This window comes from Nesoenas mayeri (genome assembly GCF_963082525.1).
Source record: "Nesoenas mayeri genome assembly, chromosome: 29".
Lineage (NCBI taxonomy): Eukaryota > Metazoa > Chordata > Aves > Columbiformes > Columbidae > Nesoenas > Nesoenas mayeri.
Genome location: NC_137561.1, coordinates 1,814,909 through 1,841,923, shown reverse-complemented (window position 1 = coordinate 1,841,923; position 27,015 = coordinate 1,814,909). Strand labels below are relative to the sequence as shown.

The 27,015-nt window shown below is 51.3% G+C and overlaps 1 protein-coding gene across 1 annotated transcript; it reads left to right on the top strand.

Moving 5' to 3' along the window:
• Positions 1 to 2,433: 2,433 nt before the first annotated feature.
• On the top strand, positions 2,434 to 3,607 carry LOC308050725 (olfactory receptor 14A16-like; the record flags this gene model as incomplete). The annotated part of the gene is made up of 1 exon (XM_080360868.1): positions 2,434 to 3,607. Exon 1 carries the CDS (start codon positions 2,645 to 2,647, stop codon positions 3,605 to 3,607), a length of 963 nt encoding a protein of 320 aa, XP_080216994.1. The 5' UTR covers positions 2,434 to 2,644.
• Between the last annotated feature and the right edge of the window lie 23,408 nt (positions 3,608 to 27,015).

Here is a 27,015-nt window from a genome sequence, read left to right as displayed (position 1 = left end):
AACAGCTCATTATGGGCCCTTGAATTGCCTTCCAGGTCCGGACTGAGTTCTGATCCGGACTGTTGCTGTGCTTGGAGGCTGCTGTCCTTGAGACCAGATGAACTCACTCCTGCCACCCTGCCTGGCAGTTCATTCCATCCGTGTCACAGCTCTGTCTACAGCACTGACAGCTCCAGCTCCCCAGTCAGGTCCCTGGTTGAGGACATGGCCTCACATCTGGGCTGAGCCACCCCAGCTGTGGCACCAGCCCAGCTCTGACCTGCCACAAGAAACCTGGTACCAAGTGTCCAAGAGCCCATGTGTGCAAAGGCTTTGAATCAGAGCACAGACATGACATTGCCAAAGATTGATGAATGTCTCTCTAGACCTAAGAGTATAAAAGCAGAATAAAATGCCTGAACTAATTCAACTGAAGATATTCCTCCCTTGTTTGGAGTTATTAGATCCTTTGCTGTAATATTGCTGGTGTCCTGTCTAATGATGGGACAAGAAAAGTTGATTCTCATACTAATTCATTGTTTATTACAAAGAACACAATGATGTGTCTCTTCAGAGGAGAGAGAATCAACATCACCTATTACTTCAGGTTGTCTCAAAGAATGTGCCCCTGGAGCCCCAGGGACACCTGGAGGAGCTCAGAGGGGACAGAGCAAGGGACATCATGGGCTGCTCCTGTGCTGCTGAGCTGGGCTGGGCTCCTGGGACACAAGGAGCTCATGGCAGCGGCAGCGCTGCAGAGAGACAGCTCTGCCCAGGAGCAGCTCCTCTGCACATGCAGCAGGGCTGAGGGCTCTGCCTGCAGCACCGAGGGCACAGGAGCCAGGCAGAGAGAGATTAAAGGCAATGTGCGGTGGTTGTTTGCTGAGGATTCAATGAGACAAATCACAGTTCTAACAGGGTAAGTCTCTGCATGTAAGACAATGCAGCTGCATTTCCTGGAGGGAGAACTTAAGCTGGTACATTCCATGATTTATAGGATCTGTCAGATCTCTCTCACAGTATCTCTGTTGCAGAGGAGAAGAACACACTCCAGAGCAGGGCTTCCCTGCTGCACTATCACAGGAACAGGGAATGACGACAACTTCTGCTGAGGGTGATTGCAGGGGGAGCACCCAGGGGTGCCCAGGGCTGTCCTGCAGAGCAGGGTCCCTGCACCCCAGAAGATGTGGCGGAAGGAGCAAACCCTATTGGGCAGGAAAGGTGCTTCTGCTGTTGAGGGGGTGCAGTGCAGGTCAGGGCTGCTCATAGCTCCTGATCACCCCTGCAATATTTACAAGAGGTTTCAAGGAGAAAATCAAGAGAAGGAGTATTTTAAAGTTAAGGATATTCCCTGAGACTTTGTTTTCAGTTTCCTACTCTTGGGAATGGGTGGGGATAAATGCAAAAGGAGTTGTTATTTTAAAACAAATATTTGAGAACTGCAACTGTGTGATCAGTAGGTCTGCAAGAGAATCCTGGCATGCCTTCAGCCACTCCTCTGCCTATGCAGAACCAGCATCACCTTTGCTGGACACCTTACACTTAATCTGACCTGTCCTGTTTTCCAGTCTGCAAACAGGAAGATGCCCCCAGGCAGTGCCTGTGAACAGGCAGGATCTGTAGGGCCAGGGGAGGGCACAGAGGTTGGGATTGTCTGTGAGCAGTGACAGGGAACAGACATGGACAGGGAAACACCTCCCAGGGGAGAATCTCCAGGCAGCAGGGAAATGATCAGAAATGAGAGGAAACCAAACCCGGAATTGTTATGGGAGGGAGAAGAGAGAAAAGTCCCTGTGACCCCCTGCAGGTCAGATCCCTCCTGTGAGCAGCCCCCTGGCCTCCTGTCCCACCCAGCAAAGCCTCTGCCCTCAGGGCCGGGGGCTCCAAGGCATGAAGCAGCTCCTGTGCAGCCAGAGCTGCAGTTCCTCTGCAGAGCACAGGGGCTGAGAGCAGCTGCCCGGCACTGTTGGTGTCTGGGAGGTGGCTGCACAGCTGGGGAAGGGGGACGCTGTCTGAGTGCCCGGCTGCCTCTGCCCTGGCCTCTCTCACCCCCACCCTCAGCGCATTTTCCTTCTTGCTCCCCTGCTCTGGGTCACTGCTCTTGGGATCTTGTTCTTGCTGTCAGGCTCTCTGGGGATGGCAGTTTCAGGTGCAGAGTCACAGCCTGATCTTGTGGGTCCTTTCCTGCAGGTGTGTCCATGGGCGCACGTGTCCCAGCTTTGCTCTGACCTGTAGGCTGTGGGTAGTGTAGTCTGTGGACCTGAGGGTTTCTGACACCCAACAACACTCTGCAGGGAATATGGGGGGATAGGTAAAAAAACCTGGAACTCCTAAACTGCCTTCACCATCTCTGTTCCCTATCACTGGGAAAGCAAGTGCTGACAGCCTTTCTGTGTTAGCAGAACCAGGACAGTCCCCACCGTTCCCTGGCCCCACTTCTGCAGAGCTGGGCTGACTTATCAATGGCCCATGGGCAGAGGCCCTGCTCTTGGTTGCACATTTTCCAGCCCCAAGCAGGGCTGCAGCCACAGTGCTGAAAAAGGTACTCCTAGAAAAACACAAGAGTGTCTGTGTGACAGGGGAGGGTCTATGGGACTTGGTTTGATTTTTGTCAGAGAACTCTGCGCTGGATTCTCACTGTCTTTTTTTTTTTTTTCTTTTTCTCATGACAGCGCCCCGTGCTCAGGAAAAGCAAATGTCCAACAGCAGCTCCATCACCCAGTTCCTCCTCCTGCCGTTCACAGACACTCGGGAGCTGCAGCTCTTGCACTTCTGGCTCTTCCTGGGCATCTACCTGGCTGCCCTCCTGGGCAACGGCCTCATCATCACCACCATAGCCTGGGACCAGCACCTACACACCCCCATGTACTTCTTCCTGCTCAACCTCGCCCTCCTCGACCTGGGCTCCATCTCTACCACTGTCCCGAAGTCCATGGCCAACTCCCTCTGTCAGACCAGGGCCATCTCCTATGCAGGATGTGCTGCACAACTCTTTCTCTTTGTCTTTTGCCTTTCAGCAGAGTTTTTTCTTCTCACCGTCATGTCATACGACCGCTACGTTGCCATCTGCAAACCCCTGCACTACGGGACCCTCCTGGACAGCAGAGCTTGTGTCCACATGGCAGCAGCTGCCTGGGCCGCTGGGTTTCTCAATGCTCTGCTGCACACGGCCAATACATTTTCACTGCCACTCTGCCAAGGTAATATTGTTGAACAGTTTTTCTGTGAAGTTTCCAAGATCCTCAAGCTCTCCTGCTTAGATGCCTATCTCAGGGAATTTAAACTTCTTGTTTTCAGTACTTTTGTCTTTTTGGGATGTTTCATTTTCATTGTGGTGTCGTATGTGCAGATCTTGAGGGCCGTGCTGAGGATCCCCTCTGAGCAGGGACGGCACAAAGCCTTTTCCACCTGCCTCCCTCACCTGGCCGTGGTCTCCCTGTTTGTCAGCACAGGCTTGTTTGCCCACCTGAAGCCCCCCTCCATTTCCTCCCCATCCCTGGACCTGGTGCTGTCTGTTCTGTACTCGGTGGTTCCTCCAGCAGTGAACCCCCTCATCTACAGCATGAGGAACCAGGAGCTCAAGAATGCCCTGTGCAAACTCATATCCCTCTTGTTTCTGAAGCAATAAACTGGCCATCTTCTTCTATACAGGTGTTTTAATGTACCTAATTACAAGCCCAGCCTGTCAGCTGGATTTTCTGGTGTTGTTGGTTGTTTTCTTATTGTGATAATGTTGTCAACCTCTTTCTAATTCAATGCTGGCTTTTCTTTTCTAACTGTTGGCTACTTAAATGAGCAGCAGTGCTCTCCTTGTCTCTAAAAAGAATAAAAGGCTCTTTAGTGACTTGTTTTTCACTATATCCTTCCTGCAAGGGCTTTTTGGAGCTGCAGGGACAGTTCCTGTGCGTTGGTGGAGGGGAAAACAGCTCTGGCATGTCAGCCCTGCCAGGGAGCAGCAGCGCTTGTTCTTCCAGAGCTGTTCTGGTTCCACTCCACACTCTCCTTCTCATCCCTGGTATTGGTGCAAGGCCTGAGTGCTCTGGCAGCTTGGTCACCGTCCTGCTGTGTGTCAGTGCTATGGGCGCAGGCAGGGACAGGCAATGGGCACTGCTGTGACAGAGCTGGCCTCAGTAACAGTACTTGCACAAGGAAAAGTGATCTTCTTTGGGCAGTGCACAATGGTTTATATCTTCTTGCAAAGTTTCTCTCAAGCATATTCCTACAGAAGTGGCCACAGATGAAACATCAGCGTGCAGCTGAACAGAGTGTGTGTGTGCAGGGCTGGCACACAGCAGTGTCCTCTCACAGCCAGGCTCCTGCCAGAGACCTGCAGGACCAGCAGAGCAGGGCCTGGGTTGTGCTTCTGTGCACTGGACACCCCGTGGAAGGAGCCCCAGGTCAGTCACCATGGACTGGCCCCTCACAACCACCATTTCCAGCACTGGCCTCTCACCCACAGACGCTGTTCTTCCCTCCATGTAGCGACACTGAATGAGCAGGTCAGCAGTCCATGTTTGCATTGTACATATGAGACGCAAGCATGCACATCATGTGTTTGAGATGGCATGAACCTGAGTGACCAGAAACACCATCAGCTACTCCTGGGACTTCCATGAAGGCCTACGGGACAGATAGTGTCTCGAGGTCACTTCACATTGGGAGTAACAGCCCATGAGAAACCACCCACTGGGATTTTCTTCCTTGAACTGAGGTCCCCGTGTCCATTCCTCATGATGTGGGGCTGAGGTGCCTCCCATCCCTTTGGGGTAGCAACAGGAGGCCAGAGGTACAATGATACTCTTCTCTGTGAGTAAAAGGTACAGACTCTGTCTCTGAACATCCCTGGGTGCATAAGAGGTCCACGAGGCCAGCTCTGATGGAACCCTGGCATTTCTGTGTGTGACTCCAGGAACAACCCCAGTGGCCCAGTGAGATTCATCTCAGCTGCTGGGACGGCTCATTGCAAGTGCTCCTGTCTGCTACACCAACCTTGCCTGTGATTCTGGATTGTGCTTTCAAGAGTGACCACAGAATCAGAGAAGTTCTGAGGTCCTTGGGGAAGGAAGATGTCAAGCCCATCTTCAAGAAGGACCTGAAGGAGGATTTGAAGAATTCAGGGCTGGTCAGCCTACCTCTGTCCTTGAGAAGGGGATAGGCAGCGTCTTCCTACACCAGTTTCCGGGAACCTGAAGGACAAGGAAGGGATTGCTGAACCGAAATGAATGGAAAACCCACTGAGTCCCAAGAAATGCTCTGGACTCATTCCAGAGCTTTAGACCCCCAGGAAAGAACTCAGTGACAGTGCAGCCCATGCAGTTGCATCTGTGTCCCTCCCTGAGAGGGTGTGCAGTCACCCATGGTCCTGCAGCCAACCTGCTCTGCAGAGCATCAGTGCCAGGTTGGGGCCCTGTGGGGAGCACAGGATGGGGCCAGGAGCACCAGAGCAGATCAGAGGAGGGATGGGGGAGATCAGACAGGAGCTGACCTGGGCTGTAAATTGCCCTGGAGAGAAAAATACTGGTGTTCAGCTGCCCCAAGATAATACCCAGAGTTAAGGGTGCAGGGCCAGAAGTCCTTACTGTCCTGGTGCTTCACCAGGCCTGGGAAGCAGCTGGAGAAGAACTGGTGTTCCCCACTTGCCATCACCCCTCTTGTCAACCTTACCCCAAAATTCACCCCTAGACAAGGCTCCTGAGCTGGGGCCAAGCTGGAGAACTGGGGTCCAGTTGTGACCAGAAGAAGGACAAGGCCTCTCCTGGGTCCTCTAAAGGGCTGGCAGCCTCTGATATCTGTACCAGAAAAGGCAGTGTGCAGGAAACTGGAGACCATCCCCCCCCGCCCCAGCCAAGCTTGTTACTGCATGAACAACCAGGAGAAACTGCCCTTTGACCCTCATTTCAAACCCCATCTCTTCCACCTATACAAGCAGTGCCCTCCCCCTTGGCACTGAGGTGGTTCCAGGGACCCAAGAGACACCTGTAGGAGGAGATGTTGGGTGGGGATATGGTGTCCTTCAGTGCTCCTCATGGTGCCTCCTGCTGGGCTTTGTGCCACTGGTCACAACCCTCTGAGCCTGGATGTTCAGCCAGTTCTCAGTGGTGCTGAGCAGGAACATGCCCACGAGCACATTGGGCTGCACTGGGAGGAGCGTGGCCACCCAGACAAGGGCAGTTATTGTCCATCATGACTCAGCACTGGTGTGGTCACATCTGGAGCAGAGTGTCCCAGTGTGAGGTTCCCCATTCTGGAGGAACGGGAGGAGCTGTCGTGTGGCCAGAGAAAGTCTGGGTCACGTGTGGAGATGTTGAAAGACCCAAACTTCTTTAGTCTGGTGAAGGGGAGGCTGAGGAAACGTGCTGGTTTTACTGAAATTGAGTTAATTTTCCTCATGCATTTTGAACCTCTCTCCTTCACAGCCAGTACAGTCTTTTGCTTACATTTACTATGAGAATAATGAGATAATGCTGTTTCTTCCCTGGGGTAGAGTTCATTTTGTCTTTTAGCAGCTTTACAGTGTTTGCCATTTGCTATGAAAGGAATGTCAGAACTCACTGGTATCTTGGTGGTTGTCAGGGAAACCAAGGACTTCTTTGGCCATCCAGCTGTGGATGCAGATTGGCAGGAGGGGACACAGACAGGACAGCACCTGGATTGACATGCAGGCTGATCAATGACATATTCCCTATTATTAGTGTCATGCTCAGTCTAAAGCTGGAGCCGGCTTTTGGGCTTGTTAAATCCGTTACTTTGGGTTTTGCAGCTGGTTTGGTGAGTTCCATTCAGAAGTTTCATCCTGTCAGGAGTTCGATGTCAGTTCGGCTTTTTGCCGTTCTGCCATTTTGCCGTTGGCCTTTGGACCTTTCTGCCTGTTGCCCTTTTGCTCTCTCTGGCTGGGATGGGCTGTTCAGGACCAAGGTGCTCTCTTCTGCAGGACTGGCTGCTCCGTGTGGCTGGAGTTACACAGAGAATAGCACTGAGCATATTTTCTTAATTTAATTTATCTATTTCTATTTAATTTACCTTGACTATTGTCAGTGAAACCAAGGACTTCTCTGGAGTGCAGCTGCAGGTGCAAATTTTTAGGAGGGGGCACAGACAGGACAGCACCTTGATTGTCATCCAGGTCAATCAACGAGCTATTCTCTGCCATTAGCGTCATGTTCAGTATAAAATTGGAGGTGCTTTTTCCAGCCCCTTAGTTTTGGTTTTCCGGCTGCTTTTGCTGTTCAGAAGTTCCATTCTATTGGGAGTTCACTTGTAGTTCAGTTTTACGATGTTTTGCTGTTTTTCAGTTGGCCGTTGGGCCTCTCTGCCTTTTGCACTTGTACTTTCTCTTGCTGGGATCAGCTGTTCAGGACCAGGGTTCTCTCTTCTTTTGGGCTGCCTGTTCAGCACAATGGGAATTATGTGGGGGATTGCACTGTGTCATATATTTTACATTATGTATATCGTCGTATATTATTAGTGGTAGTGTATTATTTTTATTGTCTTATTAATTTTTTGTCTAAACTCACAAGTTTCTCCCTTCCCATTCAGTTCTCTCCCTTATCCCACCTGGGGACTGGGAGCAGGATGTGAGCAGCTCTCATGGTCTTGGTTTGTGGCTGTGGTAAAACCATCACAAGAAAGGGCAGTAGTAGTTTCAGAAAACTTGAAAATAGCTTTCCAAGATGACGCCTTTTATTTTATTTTATTTTACTATTTTGGGTAGAGGGAACAGCAAGAGAAAGGAAAATCATCAGAAACTGCAGCTCTGGAGGTCCAGAGTGGAGCTCAGGATAAAGAAATGTCATTCTGAGCACAGTGCTGTGTTCATTCAGGACTCTGGATCAGTCATGACTCTGTGTTTCCAGGAACAGCTGGTGAGGATGGAGAGACAGCAGCACAGGTGGGGACACACTGGGCTGAGAACAAGGTGGGCAAGCGCATGGGGTGTCTGCAGCCTGTGGGGAAACAGCCACAGGCCTGGGACAGTGCAGGATGGACCTTGGTGGACATGGTCAAGGGTGCTGGGAAGGCTGGATGTCCCTGCAAGAGCCACGGTCTTTGTCCCCTTGGCTATGGCTGATGTCCCTGCCAGCGAGGCCTAAGAGGAGACACATGGTTGTCATGGCCATGGCACCCCATTGCCTCCTTGCACCCCCAGGGAGTGTCACACCATTGTCCTGCACTGGGCATCGCACTCCCTACAGCCCCAGGAAGAGCCCTGAGCCACACGTGAGGGACAGGATCTCCCTTCCAGGGGCAGGGGCTCAAGGCTTGGCCATTGTCCTTCATCAGACAAACCAAGGGCTTTCTCAGCATCAGAGCTGCTGCACTTTGCCTTTGCCTGATGCAATCACTACCTCCAATTATCTGCTCTAACGAGTCCCTGGGAGGCTTTGTCAGTAACAGCCCTCAGTGGGGCCCATTAATGCTTCAAGGTACTTTGGAGTTTGCTTCTGGCTTGGACTTCTTGAGCAGATTCTTCAGTCTGTGCTTGGTATCTGAGTTTCTTGGACTCAGCACCAAATACACCGTGGGGCTCATTAAAACACTGAAAGCCCTAACGAGTGGTGTTTCTTTCTGTAATTTCCTTCAAATCTTCAAGACTTGCAGAACTAACTGTAGAGGTTCCAATGGGACACTTAGTGATGAAGATTTCAAAGAAGATTTCATAAAGGAGGGCTTGTTCTTTCAAGGGTATTTTTAATCACTTTCCAGTGTATAGAAGAAGTGACAGCAGCACTCTACAATGGACACTGATCCAGAGGGTCTCCTGAAGACATCTGGACAGGCAGGAGAACAGTCCTTGAGGCTGGACACTGTATGGACAACCTGGCTCCTCACCCCCACCCCTAGTCTGCCGGGTCCCTCATTGGCCACCAGAGATTGCATCACTTTTCCTCCATCAGACTTCTCCACTGAGCTCTGCAGGAGATGCTGCAGCTCCTGTGCACCAGCTCCACCTGCTCTCCTGTGCAAACACTGCACAGTTCAATCAACAGCAAAACACTTTCCTCAGCTGTGTGTGTAAGTGGATCTGGTGAGGTCCAGCATCCACAAGGGACACCCACACAAGAACTGCTTTAGACAGAGAGACAGGAGAGGATAGAAATAAACACAATGAACGTGTTGACTGCCATGTCAATTAGAGCTCTGAAGAACGGGGCAAGTTTGTAACTCCCTGAAGCTCAAAGCAGAAACCAGAGAGTTGAGAGGCCACTGAATGACCAAAGAGCAAGTGGAGGAGAAACCTGAGAGCACTGGGAAGGGCAAACGTCCAGACAGGGCTGGAAAGTTGTCCTTGGACAGGGACATTTAATCAGGAGAGGTGGGAACTCCTGAATGACGAGGGAGATAAAATCATAGAATGTTGGTAATAGAAGTACAGGGGAAGACCAATATTTCTTCTCCTACCCTTAGGACATCTTTCATCACTTGTCTCACCATAAACAGCCAGGGCCATTTTAGGGCCCTAGTGTACCTGAGGTGCTGGCCTGGGATTGGCATCTGTCACACAGGACCGGGGGAGACCAGAGCACCGTGCAGTGCAGGTGGAGCCTGGGCAGGGGTTCCTGGGGCATCTACACTGGCACCAGGTGTTTGTGTCCCTGGAGCTGAAGACATTTGTGTCCTGAATCCATGCCCAGCTCTGGAAAACTCTTTCCTTTTCAAAGAAAAGACACCACACCAAAGAAACAAAAAAAAAGTATGTTGACACCTGCCTCTGCTTTGGATCTTTGTCTTCAATTCCTCTTATTTTAATTGTCATTGACATTAACTGACATCTGATGGGCCTGCAGGCATGAAGCCAAGATCATGTTGTGTCTTGCACAGCGCCCCATGCCCTCTGAACCTGCCCTGCCCAGGACTCCTCACACGTTGCCCAGAGCGAGTCACACTGAGGTGTTGGCTGGTTCCCTGGCTGAGATGTTGGTTTAGATGGTCACCTACAGCACAGGTGGGTCCTGCCCCATCATCGCCTGCTCTGCTCCAGTCTGAAACAGAGCCCAACATCACAATGGGATCAGGAGAGAACTGAGGCTGAAGGGACCTCAGGAGTCTGCAGTCCAACCTGTCACCAACTGGGTCACACCAAGGTGTTCAAGCCTTGATTCAATCAGAGCTTTAGCAGGACTAGAGAAGTGATCACCCCTTTGTACTGGGCACTGGTGAGGCTGCACCTTGAATCCTGGGGTCAGTTTGAGGCCCCTCATGGCAAGGAAGACATTGAGGTGCTGGAGAGAGTTCAGAGGAGGGTGACAAGGCTGGTGAAGGGTCTGGAGCACCAGTCTCATGAGGAGCGGTTGAGGGAGCTGGGGCTGTTCAGCCTTGAGAACAGGAAGCTAAGGAGAGACCTTATTACTCTCTACAACTAACTGAAAGGAGGTTTTATCATGGAGGGTGTTGGTCTCTTCTCCCAAGTAGCAAGTGATAGGACAAGAGGAAATGGCCTCAAATTGTACACAAGAAGGTTTAGATTGGATAGGAGGAATAAATTCAGGGGAAAGGGTTTTGAAGCAATGGAGCAGACTGCCCAGTGAGGTTGTGGAGTCCCCATCACTGAAGGTGTTTAAAACACAGATAGATGGGGCTCTTAGGGACACGGTTTAGTGCCAGATTTAGTTTATGGTTGGACTCGATGATCTTAAGGGTCTCTTCCAACCACAATTATTCTAGGATTCCATGATAAGTCATTTTTGCTATTTTCTTTCTCAGAGGACCATGCAGCCTCCCTGAGAGCCAGGACTTTTCTGAGGTGTTGGAGAGACGTCTCACGGTCACACCAGCCAGTTCCACCAGCCCCTTTCTGTCCCTTCCCAGACCAAACCTTTTCTCCATATCCCAACCTTCCAGGCGAGTTTCTGGGACACAGCAAATGCTGTCCAGGTCCTCTGGGCCTGTTCAGAGAGAGCAGCTTGACAACATGGTGATGGGCTCTCTGTGCACCTCAAAGCTTTCCTGACCATTTTTCTCAATACCCTACTTGTACCCAACCTTTCTGGTCCTTCAGGGGACATGAGAAGGACTTGTACATGAGGGGATTGAGAAGGGATGTGGGGATGGTGTAGAAAAAAGGCTTTGACACACTGTCTTGGGGGGCTGTTCTGGGCATCCCACAGTCCAGGATGAGGGTGCTGGAGAAAACAGTGGCATTGGTGAGAGGTCCAGGAGGAGAAGACCTTGTGCCTGTCTACACTGGGGCAGAGCAGTGATGCATTCATGGGACGCCCATGTGAACAGGAAGGGGACAAATGGCTCTAAAATGCCTTCCAGCCAGTTCTTTACCCATCGCACATACACCATCCAGGCCATGAGCTGCAGCTTCTCCAGGAGATGCTGTGGGACACGGTGTCAAAGGCTTCACTGCAGTCTAAGGACACAACACCCACAGCCCGTGTGGCGCATTCACTGCCCACGACAGACTTTCCCTCATCTGCTCAGCGGTCACCTTGTCACAGAAGGAGATCAGGCTGGTCAAGGAGGACCTGCCTTTCATCAAGCCATGCTGATGGGGCCCCATTGCTCGTCTGTGTGTGTGACCTCACAGTCCTTTGCCAGCCATATTCCTGCTGTTGGCCAATCCTCTGCAGAGGCAGAAGTGACCTCACAGTGCCCTCCACACCCATTGGTTCCTACTGGACAATGAGTTCCTGAGACACAAGTGACCACATGGAATCGTACCCACCATCACCCTCCTTGTGGTCCAGTGTGTGAGCAGATCAAACTGAGCTGCTTTCATCAAATGTATCTGATAGATTTCCTATCAAGGGTTTGAGTGGAGAAACGTTCCTCAGAGGAGCTGCTGTATTTACTCTGGGGCATTTTAGATCTCCAAGGAAAAGATCCATGGAATCCTACAATAACACAGGTTGGAACAGCCGCCTGAACACCATCTGTGTCCCACTGACCTTTATGGCACCCCAAAGAACAGCTGATGGCATTTGTGCTCCCTTGGGTTCATCTCACCACATGTACACACTGGACATACACATGATGTGTGTGTTTACATCTCATCTGCACAATGAAAACATGGACTTTTGATCGAGTGTTTCATAGAATCATAGAATGTCCTGAGTTGGAAGAACCCACAAGGATCATGGAGTCCAAGTCCTGTCCCTGCACAGGACACCCCACAGGTCACCCCGTGTGTCTTAGGACGTTGTCCAGTCTCTTCTTGAACACTGTCAGGTTGGGGCTGTGACACCTCCCTGGGGAGCCTGTTCAGTGTCCAGCACCTCTGGGGGAAGAACCTTTTCCTCATGTCCAACCTGAACCTCCCCTTGCACACCCTTCTTCCATTCCCTTGGGTTCTGTCATTGGTGACGACAGAGAAGAGATCAGTACCTTCCCCTCGCTCTCCCCTTGTGAGGAAGCTGTAGCCACCATGAGGTCTCCTTTGAGTCTTTTCTTCAGCTCTGATGCTCAGAAACCCCTTGGTTTGCTTCCTGAAGCAGAAAGGAGGAGCCATGAGCTCCAGGCAATGGGAAGGGGGATCCTGTCCCTCACACACGGCTCAGGGCTCTTCCTGGGACCGTGGGATGTGGGTGTGCAAGGCCCAGGGAAGGACAACACTGGGACAACAACTTCCAGCTTCCCCATGGGGCTGCAAGGAGGCAGGGAGGCCCCAGTGCCATGAGGACAACATGTCTGCTCCTGGGGTCAGTGGCAGAGACAACTGCCCTGGCCAAGGGGACACAGACCTGGGTTCTGTGGGTCCCTTCCAGCCTTACAGCGCCCTTTGCCATCTCCACCACAGGCTGTTCCACACGGTGCTGCCCCTGCCCCTCTTTCCCTGCAGGCTGCAGACACCCATCTCGCTTCCCACCTGCTCTCACCCAGCATCTCTGCACCTTCACTGCTGTGTCTGCACCCTCACCGGCTGCTCTTTGGAACACAAACCATGGGCTGATCCAGCTCCCTCTGGGTCACCTCTTGCCCCACAGCACTGCCCTTCCAGTGACATTTCTTACTCCTCATATCCATTCCTCACCTACCAAGTAGACTTCTTTTTTCTCTTTCCTGCTTCTTCCCACTATCAAGAAAAGCTCGACCATCTCATAAACTGCCCTTCATGCAGGGAACCCAACCCGTTAGGCTTCTTGTGGTCTTTTAACTGAACAGAGAGAAGTCACCTCGCCATGGTTTCCTAAATCCCATGAGTGCTGCTGGCCTTTCAGCTTCTCTGACAGACACGACCATGTCCCTGCCCATGTCCCGTCATGTTCTCAGGTGGGATGGACATGACAACCCGTCTCTCTTCCTGGGCAAGACCTGTGGGCCCTTGGGCAGAGGTTCTTTCCCAGCCATGTCCCTGCTGCTGGGCTGTCACCTCCAGACACAGAACTGACCCCACTGTCCCCTTCACAGCCACATGATTTCGCCTGGATTATGAGTGTCTGAGACTCAGCTGGCCTCATAATACCGAACCCATCCATTCACCTCCCCATAGCCCAGGGCCTGACCAGATATTATTATGCTTGTTGTATCAAATTAAATAAATGTATTTCCCTCTAAATGTTTGAGTGCAAAAACTTTCTTTGCAGCAACTGTTGTTTTTATGTTGACATCATTTCTATCTCCTCTTCTGCCTCTTTTTTTTTTTTTTTTTTTCTTTTCTGCAGATATTCTATATTCAAAAACATGTCCAGGGGAAAGATTCATTGAATCATAGAGTCAGTCACGTTTGAAGAGAGCCCTGAACATCTTCTTGCTTAAATCTCCATCCCAAAGCAGGTGACCAGCTGAGGTTCTTCAAGGTCTTCGCTGAGCTTTGCATCATCTCCATCACAGCACAGAAGGGAGAATAAAGACCTTCATCACTTTTGGCCCAAGTGCTGGTCACTGGGGGATGACACACTAACTGCACAGAGGACACTGCATCGCAGATGATATTTGGGCTTGATGTTTCAGCGAACTTCCCACCAAGCATCCACTTCTTCAGCCCACACAGCACCAATCCGTATATGGACACCACAAGAGACCATGTCCAAGGTCTGGCACAATTTCATACACACAACGTTCCTGTCTTTCCCCTGCCCATTTTGGTTAACAAGTCTCTTTCTTGTCCTCCAAGTGCCTGCAGATGGCTGCAGGAGGACTTGTCCCATCACCTTCCCAGGGACAGAGACACGCTGAGCAGCCTGTGATTCTCCCCATTCTCCTTCCTGCCTTTCTTGAAGATGGGTTTGACGGATGCCAGGACCTCCTCGATTGCACTGTCATTTTGAAAACACAATCCAGAATCACAGGGCAACTGAGGTGAATCTCACTGGGTCAGTGGGGTTTGTTCCCAGAGTCACGCACACAAATGTCAGGGTTGTGCCAGGTGTCCATAAATGAGTTGGCTCTGTGGACTCTCATCTGAGGCAGAATCATAGAATCATAGAATCCTCTTATTGGAAGAGAGTCTTGGGATCATTGAGTCCAACCACAGCCCAGCTCTCTCACTAAACCATGTCCCTGAGAACCTCGTCTAAACACCTTTAAACCCCTCCAGGAATGGTTACTCCCCCACTGCCCTGGGCAGCCTGTTCCAATGCCTGACAACCCTTTCCAGGAAATACTTTTTGCCTAATATCCAATCTAAACCTCCCCTGGTGCAAATTAGGGCCATTTCCTCCAGTCCTATCACTTGCTACGTGTGAGAAGAGACCAAGACTCGCCGTATTGCAACCTCCTGTCAGGCAGTTGTGGACAGTGAGAAGGTCTCCCCTCAATCTCCTGTTCTCCAGGCTAAACAGCCCCAGCTCCCTCAACCGCTCCTCATCACACTTGTGCTCCGGACACTCAGCAGCTTTGTCGCCTCCTCTGCACTCTTACTGGTACCTCAATGTCCTTCTTGAGATGAGGGGCCCAAAACTGAACACAGGATTCAAGGTGCGGCCTCACCAGTGCCGAGCACAGTGGCACAATCGCTCCTCTAGTCCTGCTGGCCACACCATTCCTGATACAAGCCAGGATGCTGGTGGCCTTTTTGGCCACCTGGAAACATTCTGGCTCATATTCAGCCAGCTATCGATGAACACCCGCACATCCCTTTCCTCCAGGCAGCTTTACAGCCACTCCTCCCTGAGCCTCTAGCGCTGCCTGGGGTTGTTGTGACCCAAGTGTAGGACCCAGCACTTGGCTTTGTTAAGCCTCAGACAATAGGCCTCAGCCCCATGGTCCAGCATGTCCAGATCCTTAGGCATGGCCATCCTCATGTCCCACGTCATGAGGAATGGACAGGGGACCTCAGTTCAAGGCAGCACATCCTAGGGCTGCATTCAGGCCTTCATGGAACCTGCAGGAACAGCTGATGGTGTTTGTACTGAGTCGGGTTCATCTTATGTCCATGATATGCATGCTCATATCTCATCCATACAGTGGAAACGTTGGCTTCTGACTTACTCATTCAGTGTGCTTGTGTTGAGGGATGAACAACCTCTCTCAGCTGGGGTGAAGGGCCAGTGCTGGAAATGGTGGTTTTGAGGGGCTGGTCTGTGGTGACTGTGCTGGGCCAGTTTCCCCAGATTGTCCCATGAACATGGGCACACAGCAGCCCCTGCTCTGCTGGTGCTTCAGGGCTCTCCCAGGAGGCCTGGCTGGGAGAGGACCCTGCTGTGTGCCAGCCCTGCACACTCACACACTTCAGCCCTTCACGGGTATTTTCTTCTCTGGGGCATTTGTCAGTTCAGCCCTCCCACTCCCTCCTGAATTGTGCCACCCCCTGCCCTCTCCCCAGCCGAGCCCGCAGAGCAGCCACACTGGGACTGGAACTGGTCCCACAGCAGTGGGGACCAGTGAGAATGAAGGACAGTGAGAATGTCCATCCAGCCGGCAAGCTGAGTGGGTCTCCAGCACAGGCAGCTTGCAGACCCAGGTTCAGACTGGCTGCCCAGGACAGCATGAGGATTTGCCCTAGGGGATCCTCAGGAAGGTCCTGTGGCCACAGTGCCAGGGCCACCTGCCCCAAGCTGCCACCTGCAGCAAAGGGTTTCTCTTTCCATGTCTTTCCTGCACACATACAGTGCCCCACTCTTCTCCTGGAACATCCCGTCTCCCCATAGAGCCCTTTCCCAAGAGAGCTGAGCTATGCTGACCTGGCCAGCTGTTCCTGCCTCCCTTCCCACGCTCCATACAGCTCCGACGTGGCGGTGCTGCTCTGCAGAGCAAGTGGGCTGTGGTGCCCAGGGCCATGGGGTGAGTCCGCAGGCTCATGCTGGTCAGGGTGGGAGGAAGACCCAGCTCAGGGTGGCTCCTGCTCACTCCCCCTCAGCACACAGACATGGCTCCAGCAGTCCCAGAGATCCCAGAGAGAGGATTCTGGGCAAACAAGTCAGTGAAGGGCCCTTTATTTCATTAATACACACAGAGAGTACAGCTCCTTATTTACACAAAGACTATGGGACACACCAGACAGGGAGATATGGACACAGCCATAAGAAGACAAATAATTTTGCTTGTCGATTAATATAACCAAGAAAAGCAAACACCGAACAGAAAAAATAAATCAACAACAACAAAAAAAACCACCACAAACAAACAAACAAACAAAAAATAAACACCACAAAAGCTACAGAACTCAGGTTGAACTAGTAATGCATTACATTATGAGTGACATGCAGAAGCAGGAGGTCACTTCATGACAGCTTTTGAAAAGAGAACAATCATCACTTTCCTTATGGACTCCATGAGTTCCCTGTTCCTCATGCTGTAGATGAGGGGGTTCACTGCTGGAGGCACCACTGAGTACAGAACAGACACCAACATATCCAGCCATGGGGAGGAAATGGACGGGGGCTTCAGATTGGCAAACATGGTAGTCCTGACAAACAGGGAGACCACGGCCAGGTGAGGGAGGCAGGTGGAAAAGGCTTTGTGCCGTCCCTGCTCAGAGGGAATCCTCAGCACGGCCCTCAAGATCTCCAAATAGGATACCACGATGAACACAAAACGTCCCTCAAAAAAAAAAGCACTAAACATGAGAAGTCCAAGTTCCCTGAGGTAGGAGTGTGAGCAGGAGAGCTTGAGGACCTGGGGGATTTCACAGAAGAACTGGCCCAGGGCATTGCCCTTGCACAGGGGCAGTGAAAATGTATTGGCCGTGAGCAGCAGAGCAGTGAGAAACCCAGCGGCCCAGGCAGCTGCTGCCATGTGGACACAAGCTCTGCTGCCCAGGAGGGTCCCGTAGTGCAGGGGTTTGCAGATGGCAACGTAGCAGTCGTACGACATGACTGTGAGCATAGAATACTCTGCTTCTATCAAGAATGCAAATGAAAAGTGCTGTGCAGTACAACCCAAGTATGATATGGCCCTGGTGTTGCAGAGGGAGTTGGCCATGGACTTGGGAACCGTTGTGGAGATGAAGCCCATGTCGAAGAGGGCGAGGTTGAGCAGTAAGAAGTACATGGGGGTGTGCAGTTGCTGGTCCCAGGCTATGGTGGTGATAATGAGGCCGTTGCCCAGGAGAGCAGCCAGGTAGATGCCCAGGAAGAGCCAGAAGTGCAAGAGCTGCAGCTCCCGAGTGTCTGTGAACGGCAGGAGGAGGAAACGGGTGATGGAGCTGATGTTGGACATTTGCTGAATGTGGGCATGAGGATCTGTGCAAGGAGGAAAAGGCAGTGACAAATTAGGGGAAAATACCATGTTGTTTCTCATGGAAACCCCCCTCCCTGATGGAGGGATGTTTCAACTCATTCTCTCTTTCTACCAAGTGAGAAAAATCTGTTCATCACAGCTTAAAAGACAGCTTGGGCATCTGGTTTCCATGAACACATCTTCGGGGCAAGACTCCTTGAGTTGATGTCAGAACAAGAAGTGACTGACACTCGCACCCCAGCCCCAGAGAGCAAGAGTACCAGGGACAGGTGAAGAAACAGGGAAAGACACTGTAGTGCTACCAGAAAATAAAGCAAGGACAGAAAGGCAGACGGGTATGCTCTGGAACCTTCTCCTGACCCGGCTGTGCGGCTGCCACTCATATAATGACACTGTAGAGCAAGTACTTTTAAAACATTATTTGTGTACCACGATGCAGGAACCCTTCACCTGGAGGTCCAGCTGCTGAGGTGGAGACTCGTGACCTGGACCCCATGGCTTTGGGGCAGAGGGTCTGCTGGGGAGGAGAGGAGACCAGGGGTTGCACTGGGAAATGTGTCTGCACTGCAGGGGATTGCAGGGGGGTCCTAAATCCCATCCCTGGCATATCTGGTAGGAGCTCCCTCTCCCTGCCCATGTCTGTGCTGCCTGCAGCTGTGTGTCTGTCCCTGGTCTGCTCCCTGTCAGTGTCACAGACCCCGTCCCACCCGCTGTGTGCTCAGCTCTGTCCTGCTCACACCTCCTGGCACTGCCCAGGGGCAGCTCTGTGTGTGCAGGGGCTCAGGAGCAGCTCACACAAGTCCTAACGAGAACTGAGGTCTCAGTGTCTTGTCCAAAGAGACAAATAAATCCCCATTTCCCACTGCACACCCTGACGAGCAAGAGTGGGAAACTGAAAGCACAGACTCCTTCCCTGGCAGCTGTTGCTGTCTTGTTGTCTGCACTGCAGGGGGTCACAGGGAATTTTCTCTCTTCTCCCTCCCATAACAATTCCGGGTTCAGTTTCTTCTCATTTCTGATCATTTCCCTGCTGCCTGGAGATTCTCCCCTGGGAGGTGTTTCCCTGTCCATGTCTGTTCCCTGTCAGTGCTCACAGACCATCCCACCCTCTGTGCCCTCCCCCTGGCCCTACAGATCCTGCCTGTTCACAGGCACTGCCTGGGGGCATCTTCCTGTTTGCAGGCTGGAAAACAGGACAGGCGAGACTAAGGCTGACAGATCCAGCCAAGGTGATGCAGGTGCTGTGCACAGGCAGAGGGGTGGGGAAGGGATGTCATGAACCTTCTGGCAGATGTACTGATCACTCACAGTTACAGTTCAGCAGTGTCAGTGACTTGTTAAAGCATGAGAGCTCATTTTGCATTTATCCTTTCACACATGCCCCTCTCCCCACCAAAAACTCCAGTCTTGGAATAGGAAACTGAAGGGACAGTCTCAGGTAACGTTCTTATCTTTAAAGTAATGCCTGTACAGAAGCAGCAGAAGGACCCTTCCCTGCTGGGGGTCACTCCGTCCCCACAGTTTCTCCCCTCCTTGTTGTTGGGATCTCCCAGGCAGGCTGAGAGCTGACCCTGGCAGGCGGCAGAGTCCCTGCCCGGCACAGCCCTGGGGTGCAGGGACCCTGCTCTGCAGGACAGCCCTGGGCACCCCTGGGTGCTCACCCTGCAATCACCCTCAGCAGAAGCTGCCATCATGCCCTGTCCCTCTGACAGTGCAGCAGGGAAGCGCTGGTCTGGACCAAGTTCTTGTCCTTTACATGAGAAATACTTTGAGAGAGACCTGACAGCTCCTGTAAATTGTGGGATGTATCATCTTCAGGAGATCCCTCCAGGAAATGCAGCTGCATTGTCCTACAGCCAGATACTTACCGTGTTAGAACTGTGAAGATTTGTCTCTCAATGAGCCCTCAGCAACCAACCCCCTACATTGCCTTTCCCCTCTCTGTGCCTGGCTCCTGTGCCCTCGGTGCTGCAGGCAGAGCCCTCAGCCCTGCTGCGTGTGCAGAGGAGCTGCTCCTGGGCAGAGCTGTCTCTCTGCAGCGCTGCCGCTGCCATGAGCTCCCTGTGTCCCAGGAGCCCAGCCCAGCTCAGCAGCACAGGAGCAGCCCATGATGTCCCTTGCTCTGTCCCCTCTGGGCTCCTCCAGGTGTTCCTGGGGCCCCAGTGGCACAACTTTGAAGTTGAAGTAATCAGTGATGTTGATTCTCTCTCCTCTGAAGAGACATTTCTTTCCAGCATTGTATTTTTCATATTAAAAAATGAATTGGTATGAAAATAATCTTTTATTTTTCTTCCATTAGACAGGACACCAGGAATATTACAGAAAAGTATCTAATTTCTGAAAACTGGGGAAGGAATATTTTCAGTTAAAGGTATTTAGGCATTTTGCTCTGGTTTTACACTCCTAGGTCTAGAGAGACATTCATCAATTTTTGGCCATGTCATGTCTGTGCTCTGATTCAAAGCCTTTGCACACATGGGGTCTTGGACACTTGGTACCAGGTTTCTTGTGCAGGTCAGAGCTGGGCTGGTGCCACAGCTAGGGTGGTTCAGCCCAGATGTGAGGCCATGTCCTCAGCCAGGGACCTGACTGGGGAGCTGGAGCTGTCAGTGCTGCAGACAGAGCTGTGACACGGATGGAATGAACTGCCAGGCAGGGTGGCAGGAGTGAGTTCATCTGGTCTCAAGGACAGCAGCCTCCAAGCACAGCAACAGTCCAGATAAGAACTCAGTCCAGATCTGTAAGGCAATTCAAGGGCCCATAATGAGCTGTTACTACTGCTGGAACAGTTAAAGGAGAAACAGAAACACTGTGTGGCCACTGATGAATTCAATATGTGAAACAACTGATAATCTCTGTGTCTCTTGTCCTCCATCTTCACCAGCAAGTTCTCCCAGGCCTCTGTGACTGGAGGCAGAACATACAGCAGTGGATGGGGATCAAGTCAGGGTCACTGGAACTAACACAATCCTCTCCAGTCTATGGGACAGCAGGGGCAGCATCCCAGGAGCTAGGACAGCAGGACCATGTCACAGTGAGGCCACTCTCCACCATCTTGAAAAGCTCATGGGGACTGGGGGGACTCCCTGAGCACTGGCAGCTCTCACACAGTGTGTGCACTTTTCAAAATGGCCCATGGGTGAGCAGGGGAACTAAGGGCTGTGCCCCAGAGCATGGCCACTGGGACCCCATTTCTGGGTGTCTGGAAGAGAAGGTGACGGGGTTTGCCCAGGGCAGGTTGTGCCTGTCCATCCTCTTTGCTTTCTTTGAGGAAAAGACAGGGTTGTGGAAGTGGGGACAACATTGATGGTCTGTTACCTGGAGGTCAGCAAGGCATTTGGCATCATCCCCCAAAATATTCTTGTGCCCAAGGTAGGATATTATGGTCTGTGTTAGTGTGCAAGTAGATGGGTAAAAAACCACCTGGATGGTTGTGCTTGGAAAGGTGCTGTAGAAAGGGAGAAACTTTCAGGTCCTGAGGACAGTCCAGCACTGGAAGCTGTTTCCCAGGAGTGCGCACTCACTCTGTCCCAGAAAGTGACCAAGATGTGTTTGGATAAAGCCCTGACCAATCTGGTCTGACACTACTGTGAGCAGGAGGTTGGTCAAGACACCTCCTGAGGTCCCTTTGAGCTGAACGATGCTGTCCTTCCTTCCCCTTCATGTTTTCAAGTTAGGGAGAACTCTCAGGTTATCCCAGAATAAAGAAGTAATTAACATGAGGTTCAGGGCTGCTTTACAAGTGCCCCCAAACAGTCCTGACCACATCTTTTCCACCCTTGTTCTTTTACCCTGAGCCAAGATCTTATTTTTTGCTGTCCTAATGCCTCTCTAGAAAGAACAGCCTGTGTTGTTAACCCTTTCAGAGCAGGTTGTCCAAGAGGTATCAGCATCCATGCACAGAGTCTGCACATCAGCCAGACACAAATCCATCATTATAGAAATGAAAACGAGGCACTTGACCAGCTCCTTGCACCCAGATATCAGCGTGACATGTCTGCTGAGATGCCAGGGAACACCTAAAATCTACGTGAAGGGTATGTGAGTCCTGGTTGGGTATCCTGGCTTGTCTCCTGACCCATGTGGTGGTTCAGGCTGTGAAGAGAATCAAAACCAGCCATTGGACTGGGGTAGTTCCATTTTACACGTGTCACACAGGGCAGATGAGGGAGCTCAGAACTCCAGACTCTGCTGCACTGTTGGGACTGCAGAGACTGGAAATGCAGGTGACAGTGTGTGTCAGTGCACACACATACAGATTCTGGCTTCCTTTGGGCCTTTGCACCGACCTGGGATCTGTTCCTTGGCCAACATTGTCTCAAAAAGAAACTATTCTCCTATGCAACCTCCACATCACACCACATAACAGATAATTAAAAGGTAGAAAAATAATGAAAGAAGCACAATTTGGGAGTAATTCTGTCCAAGAGCTTTACTCTTTAAATGATTAAAACGAAAAAGAAGTGAGAGAAAAAGCATTGTTCTAAGAAATTCTTTCAAGAAACAACTGCTGAGGTGTAGTAGATGCGTGGAAAAGCAAGAATGACTGTTAGGGCTGAAATTAAAGAGATTTAAATCATCATCATCATCAGTGAGAATGAGGAGTTCCCTGTTACTGTTACTAGTGACAGCACCACTGTTCACAAACATCCTTCAGAGCATCTCAATTTTTCCTGGGCTCCAAAGCTCATCCTGCTCAGAGTTTGACAGGATTGCTGCAAACCCCTGTGACCCAAATCTCTGCAACTGTCTCTGCTCAACAGCCTTTTACCCCAGGAAGGGGAAAACTGCCAATGCAGACACCAACCCAGTGCCCAACCTGCCTGGAGAGCCAGGACAGTTGTGCCACAGGACAGCCACCTCTGAGGGAACCTGGAGGTGATGGAACTGAAATCGTTTCAACCCAAATCAGAGAATCATAGCATCATAGAATCATTTAGGCTGTAAAAGACCCTAAAGAACATGGAGTGAAACCGTAAATCTAACACTCCCAAGTACTCCACCAAACCATATCCCAAAGTGCCACACCTGCCACATCTTTTAAACACCTCCAGCAATGGAAGCTCCAATCCTGAGCTGGCAGGACACCATTGGCTGCAGTTGGACATAAGATACTGGTCATGGCTGTGAGTTCAGCCCTGGCTGGCAGAATGTCTCACACCCTCACTGAGGAGGGCAGGGGTCTCGGAGATGGCAGCACGTTTCAGTTTCCAGATCCCAGCACAGAGCCCAAACCATCCTGCCCTTGGACTCTGGATCCCATTTCCTGAGATGTACAGCTGGTGGGACTTTTGTGGATAATCATGTTAAAAAGTATGACAAGTCCTTCAAGTGTTTGTGTAATTTGTCTAGGAATGTCAGTCCTATATGCTTATATTTACATATCTGCAAAATAGTACTCTGCATCTGTGGTTGCCCCTCTGTCAATGACAGTTAAATAGATATTTGCACTATAAGGCTCCATACCTCATTCACAATCGCATCTAAGTGTTTCAGATGACGGGTGGTCTGGCAAACGTCACCCTTTGTGTCCCCCAGGTGATGGACACTGCTCATGTGCCTCTGCAGAGAGTGGCAGGAGCTGGATCCCCTTCTTTTGGGAGAAATAGCCCATGGGAAATCATCTGAATGCAGCACTGGGATGTGCTGTCTTGAACTGAGGTCCCCATGTCCATTCCTCATGACGTGGGACATCTCAGATGAGTGCAGAGCAGGTGACACACCCCAGGGCTGAGGTGTCTTCCGTCCTTTGGAGTGGCAACAGGAGGCCAGAGGGACACTGTGACTCCTGCCTCTGTGTGTAACAGGGACAGACTCTGTCTCTGAGCATCCCTGGGTGCACAAGGAGTCCTGAGACCAACTCAGATATGGATGCCTGACAGAATCTGACATTTCTGTGTGTGACTCCAGGAACAAACCCCACTGGATCAGTGAGATTCGTCTCAGCTGCCTTGAAAACGATCATTGCAAGTGCTCCAGTCTGCTCTGTCACCCTTTCTTGTGATTCCAGATTGTGCTCTCATAAGTGTCAAGGAAACCAGAATGGCTCTGGCGTCCTAAGGAAACGCAGACCTCAAACCCATCTTCAGGAAGAGCAGGAATAGGAACTGGGATAACTACAGGCTGGCCACCCTACCTCCCTCCCTGGGAAGGGGATGGGACACGTCCTCCTGCAAACATTTCCAGGAATGTGAGGACAAGGAAGGGATTGCTGAACCCAAATGGACAGGGGAAAGAAAGGCATGTTGTGTACAGGGTGTTTGCAAGGCTCAGCCATGGTCTCCTTCTGGCCAGAGTGGTGCTGATGAGGCTCAAAAAGCAGGTGCTGGGTGGGAAGTTGGCTGAACCATCCAGCACAAATGTCATCAGTGGTACAAAGTCCTCCATGTAGCCAGTTACTGGTGTCATCCCTCAGTAACCAGCACTTGGACAACACTGTTGAATGTCTTTATTGTCCCTTTCCAAGATATAAGAGACAGCACTTTAAGTGCCTTGAGGATGATACAAACCTGGGTGGAGGCCTTGAGCAGCCTCACCTGGTTCACCCTGAGCAGGAGAGTGAGACAGGATGAGTGAGACAAGGGCTCTCTGCAAACCTGAGTTATTCTGTGATTTGACAGAATTTTTCCCTTGGACAGGTTTCTGGAGAGAGAAGAGGTGGAAGAATGGGAAAAAAAAAAGTAAGGCAGAAGAGATATGGAAGGTGTTAACAGAAGTACAGCAGTTCCAGTGAGGAGTGCTTTTCACTGACAGTATTAGTAGAAAATATATTTGACAACTTTGAACAAGGTGAGGAAGCGAGATGGGTGTCTACAGCCTGTGGGAAAGAGGGGCAGGGGTAGGAATGTATAGAACATGCTTCAATCTGGTGAGGTCCTGGGTGCTGAATAGGGGGATGGATGGGTGTGGTATTATGAGGTCAGTTGTGTCTCAGACACTCATAATCCAGGCAGATTCATGTGGCTGTGAAGGGGACAGTGAGGTCAGTTCTGCGTCTGGAGGTGTCATGTTCATTCCACCTGAGAACATGACGGGACAGCAGCAGGGACATGGTCGTGTCTGTCAGAGAAGCTGAAAGAACAGCAGCACTCATGGGATTTAGAAGGTCATGGCGAGGTGACTTCTCTCTGGTCAGGTAAAAGACCATAAGAAGCCTAATGGGTTGGGTTCCCTGCATGAAGGGCAGTTTCTGAGGTGGCTGAGCTTCCCTTGGTAGTGGGAATAAGAAGGAAACAGAAAGAAAAAAATATCAGAAAGTACAGTTTGGAAGGTGAGGACTGGATTTCAGGAGTAAGAATTGTCACTGGAAGGGCAGTGCTGTGGGGCAAGAGGTGACCCAGAGGGAGCTGGATCAGCCCATGGTTTGTGTTCCAAAGAGCAGCCGGTGAGGGTGCAGACACAACAGTGAAGGTGCAGAAATGCTGGGTGAGAGCAGGTGGGAAGCGAGATGGGTGTCTGCAGCCTGCAGGGAAAGAGGGGCAGGGGCAGCACCGTGTAGAACAGCCTGTAGTGGAGATGGCAAAGGGCGCTGTAAGGCTGGAAGGGACCCACAGAACCCAGGTCTGTGTCCCCTTGGCCAGGGCAGTTGTCTCTGCCACTGACCCCAGGAGCAGACATGTTGTCCTCATGGCACTGGGGCCTCGCTGCCTCCTTGCAGCCTCATGGGGAAGCTGGAAGTTGTTGTCCCAGTGTTGTCCTTCCCTGGGCCTTGCACACCCACATCCCACGGTCCCAGGAAGAGCCCTGAGCCGTGTGTGAGGGACAGGATCCCCCTTCCCATTGCCTGGAGCTCATGGCTCCTCCTTTCTGCTTCAGAAAGCAAACCAAGGGGTTTCTGAGCATCAGAGCTGAAGAAAAGACTCAAAGGAGACCTCATGGTGGCTACAGCTTCCTCACAAGGGGAGAAGGAATGGAAGGCACTGACCTGTTCTCTGTGGTGACCAAAGACAATACCCAAGGGAATGTCAGGAAGATGTGCCAGGGAGGGTCAGGTTGAACATGAGGAAAAGGTTCTTCCCCCAGAGGTGCTGGACACTGAACAGGCTCCCCAGGGAGGTGTCACAGCCCCAACCTGACAGTGTTCAAGAAGAGACTGGACAACGTCCTCAGACACACGGGGTGACCTGTGGGGTGTCCTGTGCAGGGACAGGACTTGGACTCCATGATCCTTGTCGGTCCTTCCAACTCAGGACATTCTATGATTCTATGAAACACTAGGTCAAAAATCCATGTTTTCATTGTGCAGATGAGATGTAAACACACACATCATGTGCATGTCCAGTGTGTGCGTGTGGTGAGATGAACCCAAGGGAGCACAAATGCCATCAGCTGTTTCTTGGGGTGCCATAAAGGTCAGTGGGACAGAGATGGTGTTCAGGGGTCTCTTCCAACCTCTGTTATTGTAGGATTCCATGAATCTTTTCCTTGGAGATCTAAAATGCCCCAGAGTAAATACAGCAGCTCCTCTGAGGAACGTTTCTCCACTCAAACCCTTGATAGGAAATCTATCAGATACATTGGATGAAAGCAGCTCAGTTTGATCTGCTCACACACTGGACCACAAGGAGGGTGATGGTGGGTACGATGCCGTGTGGTCACTGTGTCTCAGGAACTCATTGTCCAGTAGGAACCAATGAGTGTGGAGGGCACTGTGAGGTCACTTCTGCCTCTACAAGGGATTGGCCAACAGCAGGAACATGGCTGGAAAGGACTGTGAGGTCACACACACAGACGAGCAATGGGGCCCAATCAGCATGGCTTGATGAAAGGCAGGTCCTGCTTGACCAGCCTGATCTCCTTCTGTGACAAGGTGACCGCTGAGCAGATGAGGGAAAGTCTGTCGTGGGCAGTGAATCCGCCACACGGGCTGTGGGTGTTGTGTCCTTAGACTGCAGTGAAGCCTTTGACACCGTGTCCCACAGCATCTCCTGGAGAAGCGGCAGCTCGTGGCCTGGATGGTGTATGTGCGATGGGTAAAGAACTGGCTGGAAGGCATTTTAGAGCCATTTGTCCCCTTCCTGTTCACATGGGCATCCCATCAATGCATCACTGCTCTACCCCAGTGTAGATAGGCACAAGGCCTTCTCCACCTGGACCTCTTATCAATGCCACTGGTTTCTACAGCACCCTCATCCTGGACTGTGGGATGCCCAGAACAGCCCTTGCAAGACAGTTTGACAAAGTCTTTTTTCTACACCTTCCCCAAATCCCTGCTCAATCCCCTCATGTACAGCTCAAAGACCAGAATGGTTGGGTAAAAGTGGGACATTGAGAAAAATGGTCAGGAAAGCTTTGAGGTGCACAGAGAGCCCATCACCATGTTGTCAAGCTGCTCTCTCTGAACAGGCCCAGAGGACCTGGACAGCATTTGCTGTGTCCCAGAAACTCGCCTGGAAGGTCGAGATATGGAGAAAAGGTTTGGTCTGGGAAGGGACAGACAGGGGCTGGTGGAACTGGCTGGTGTGACTGTGA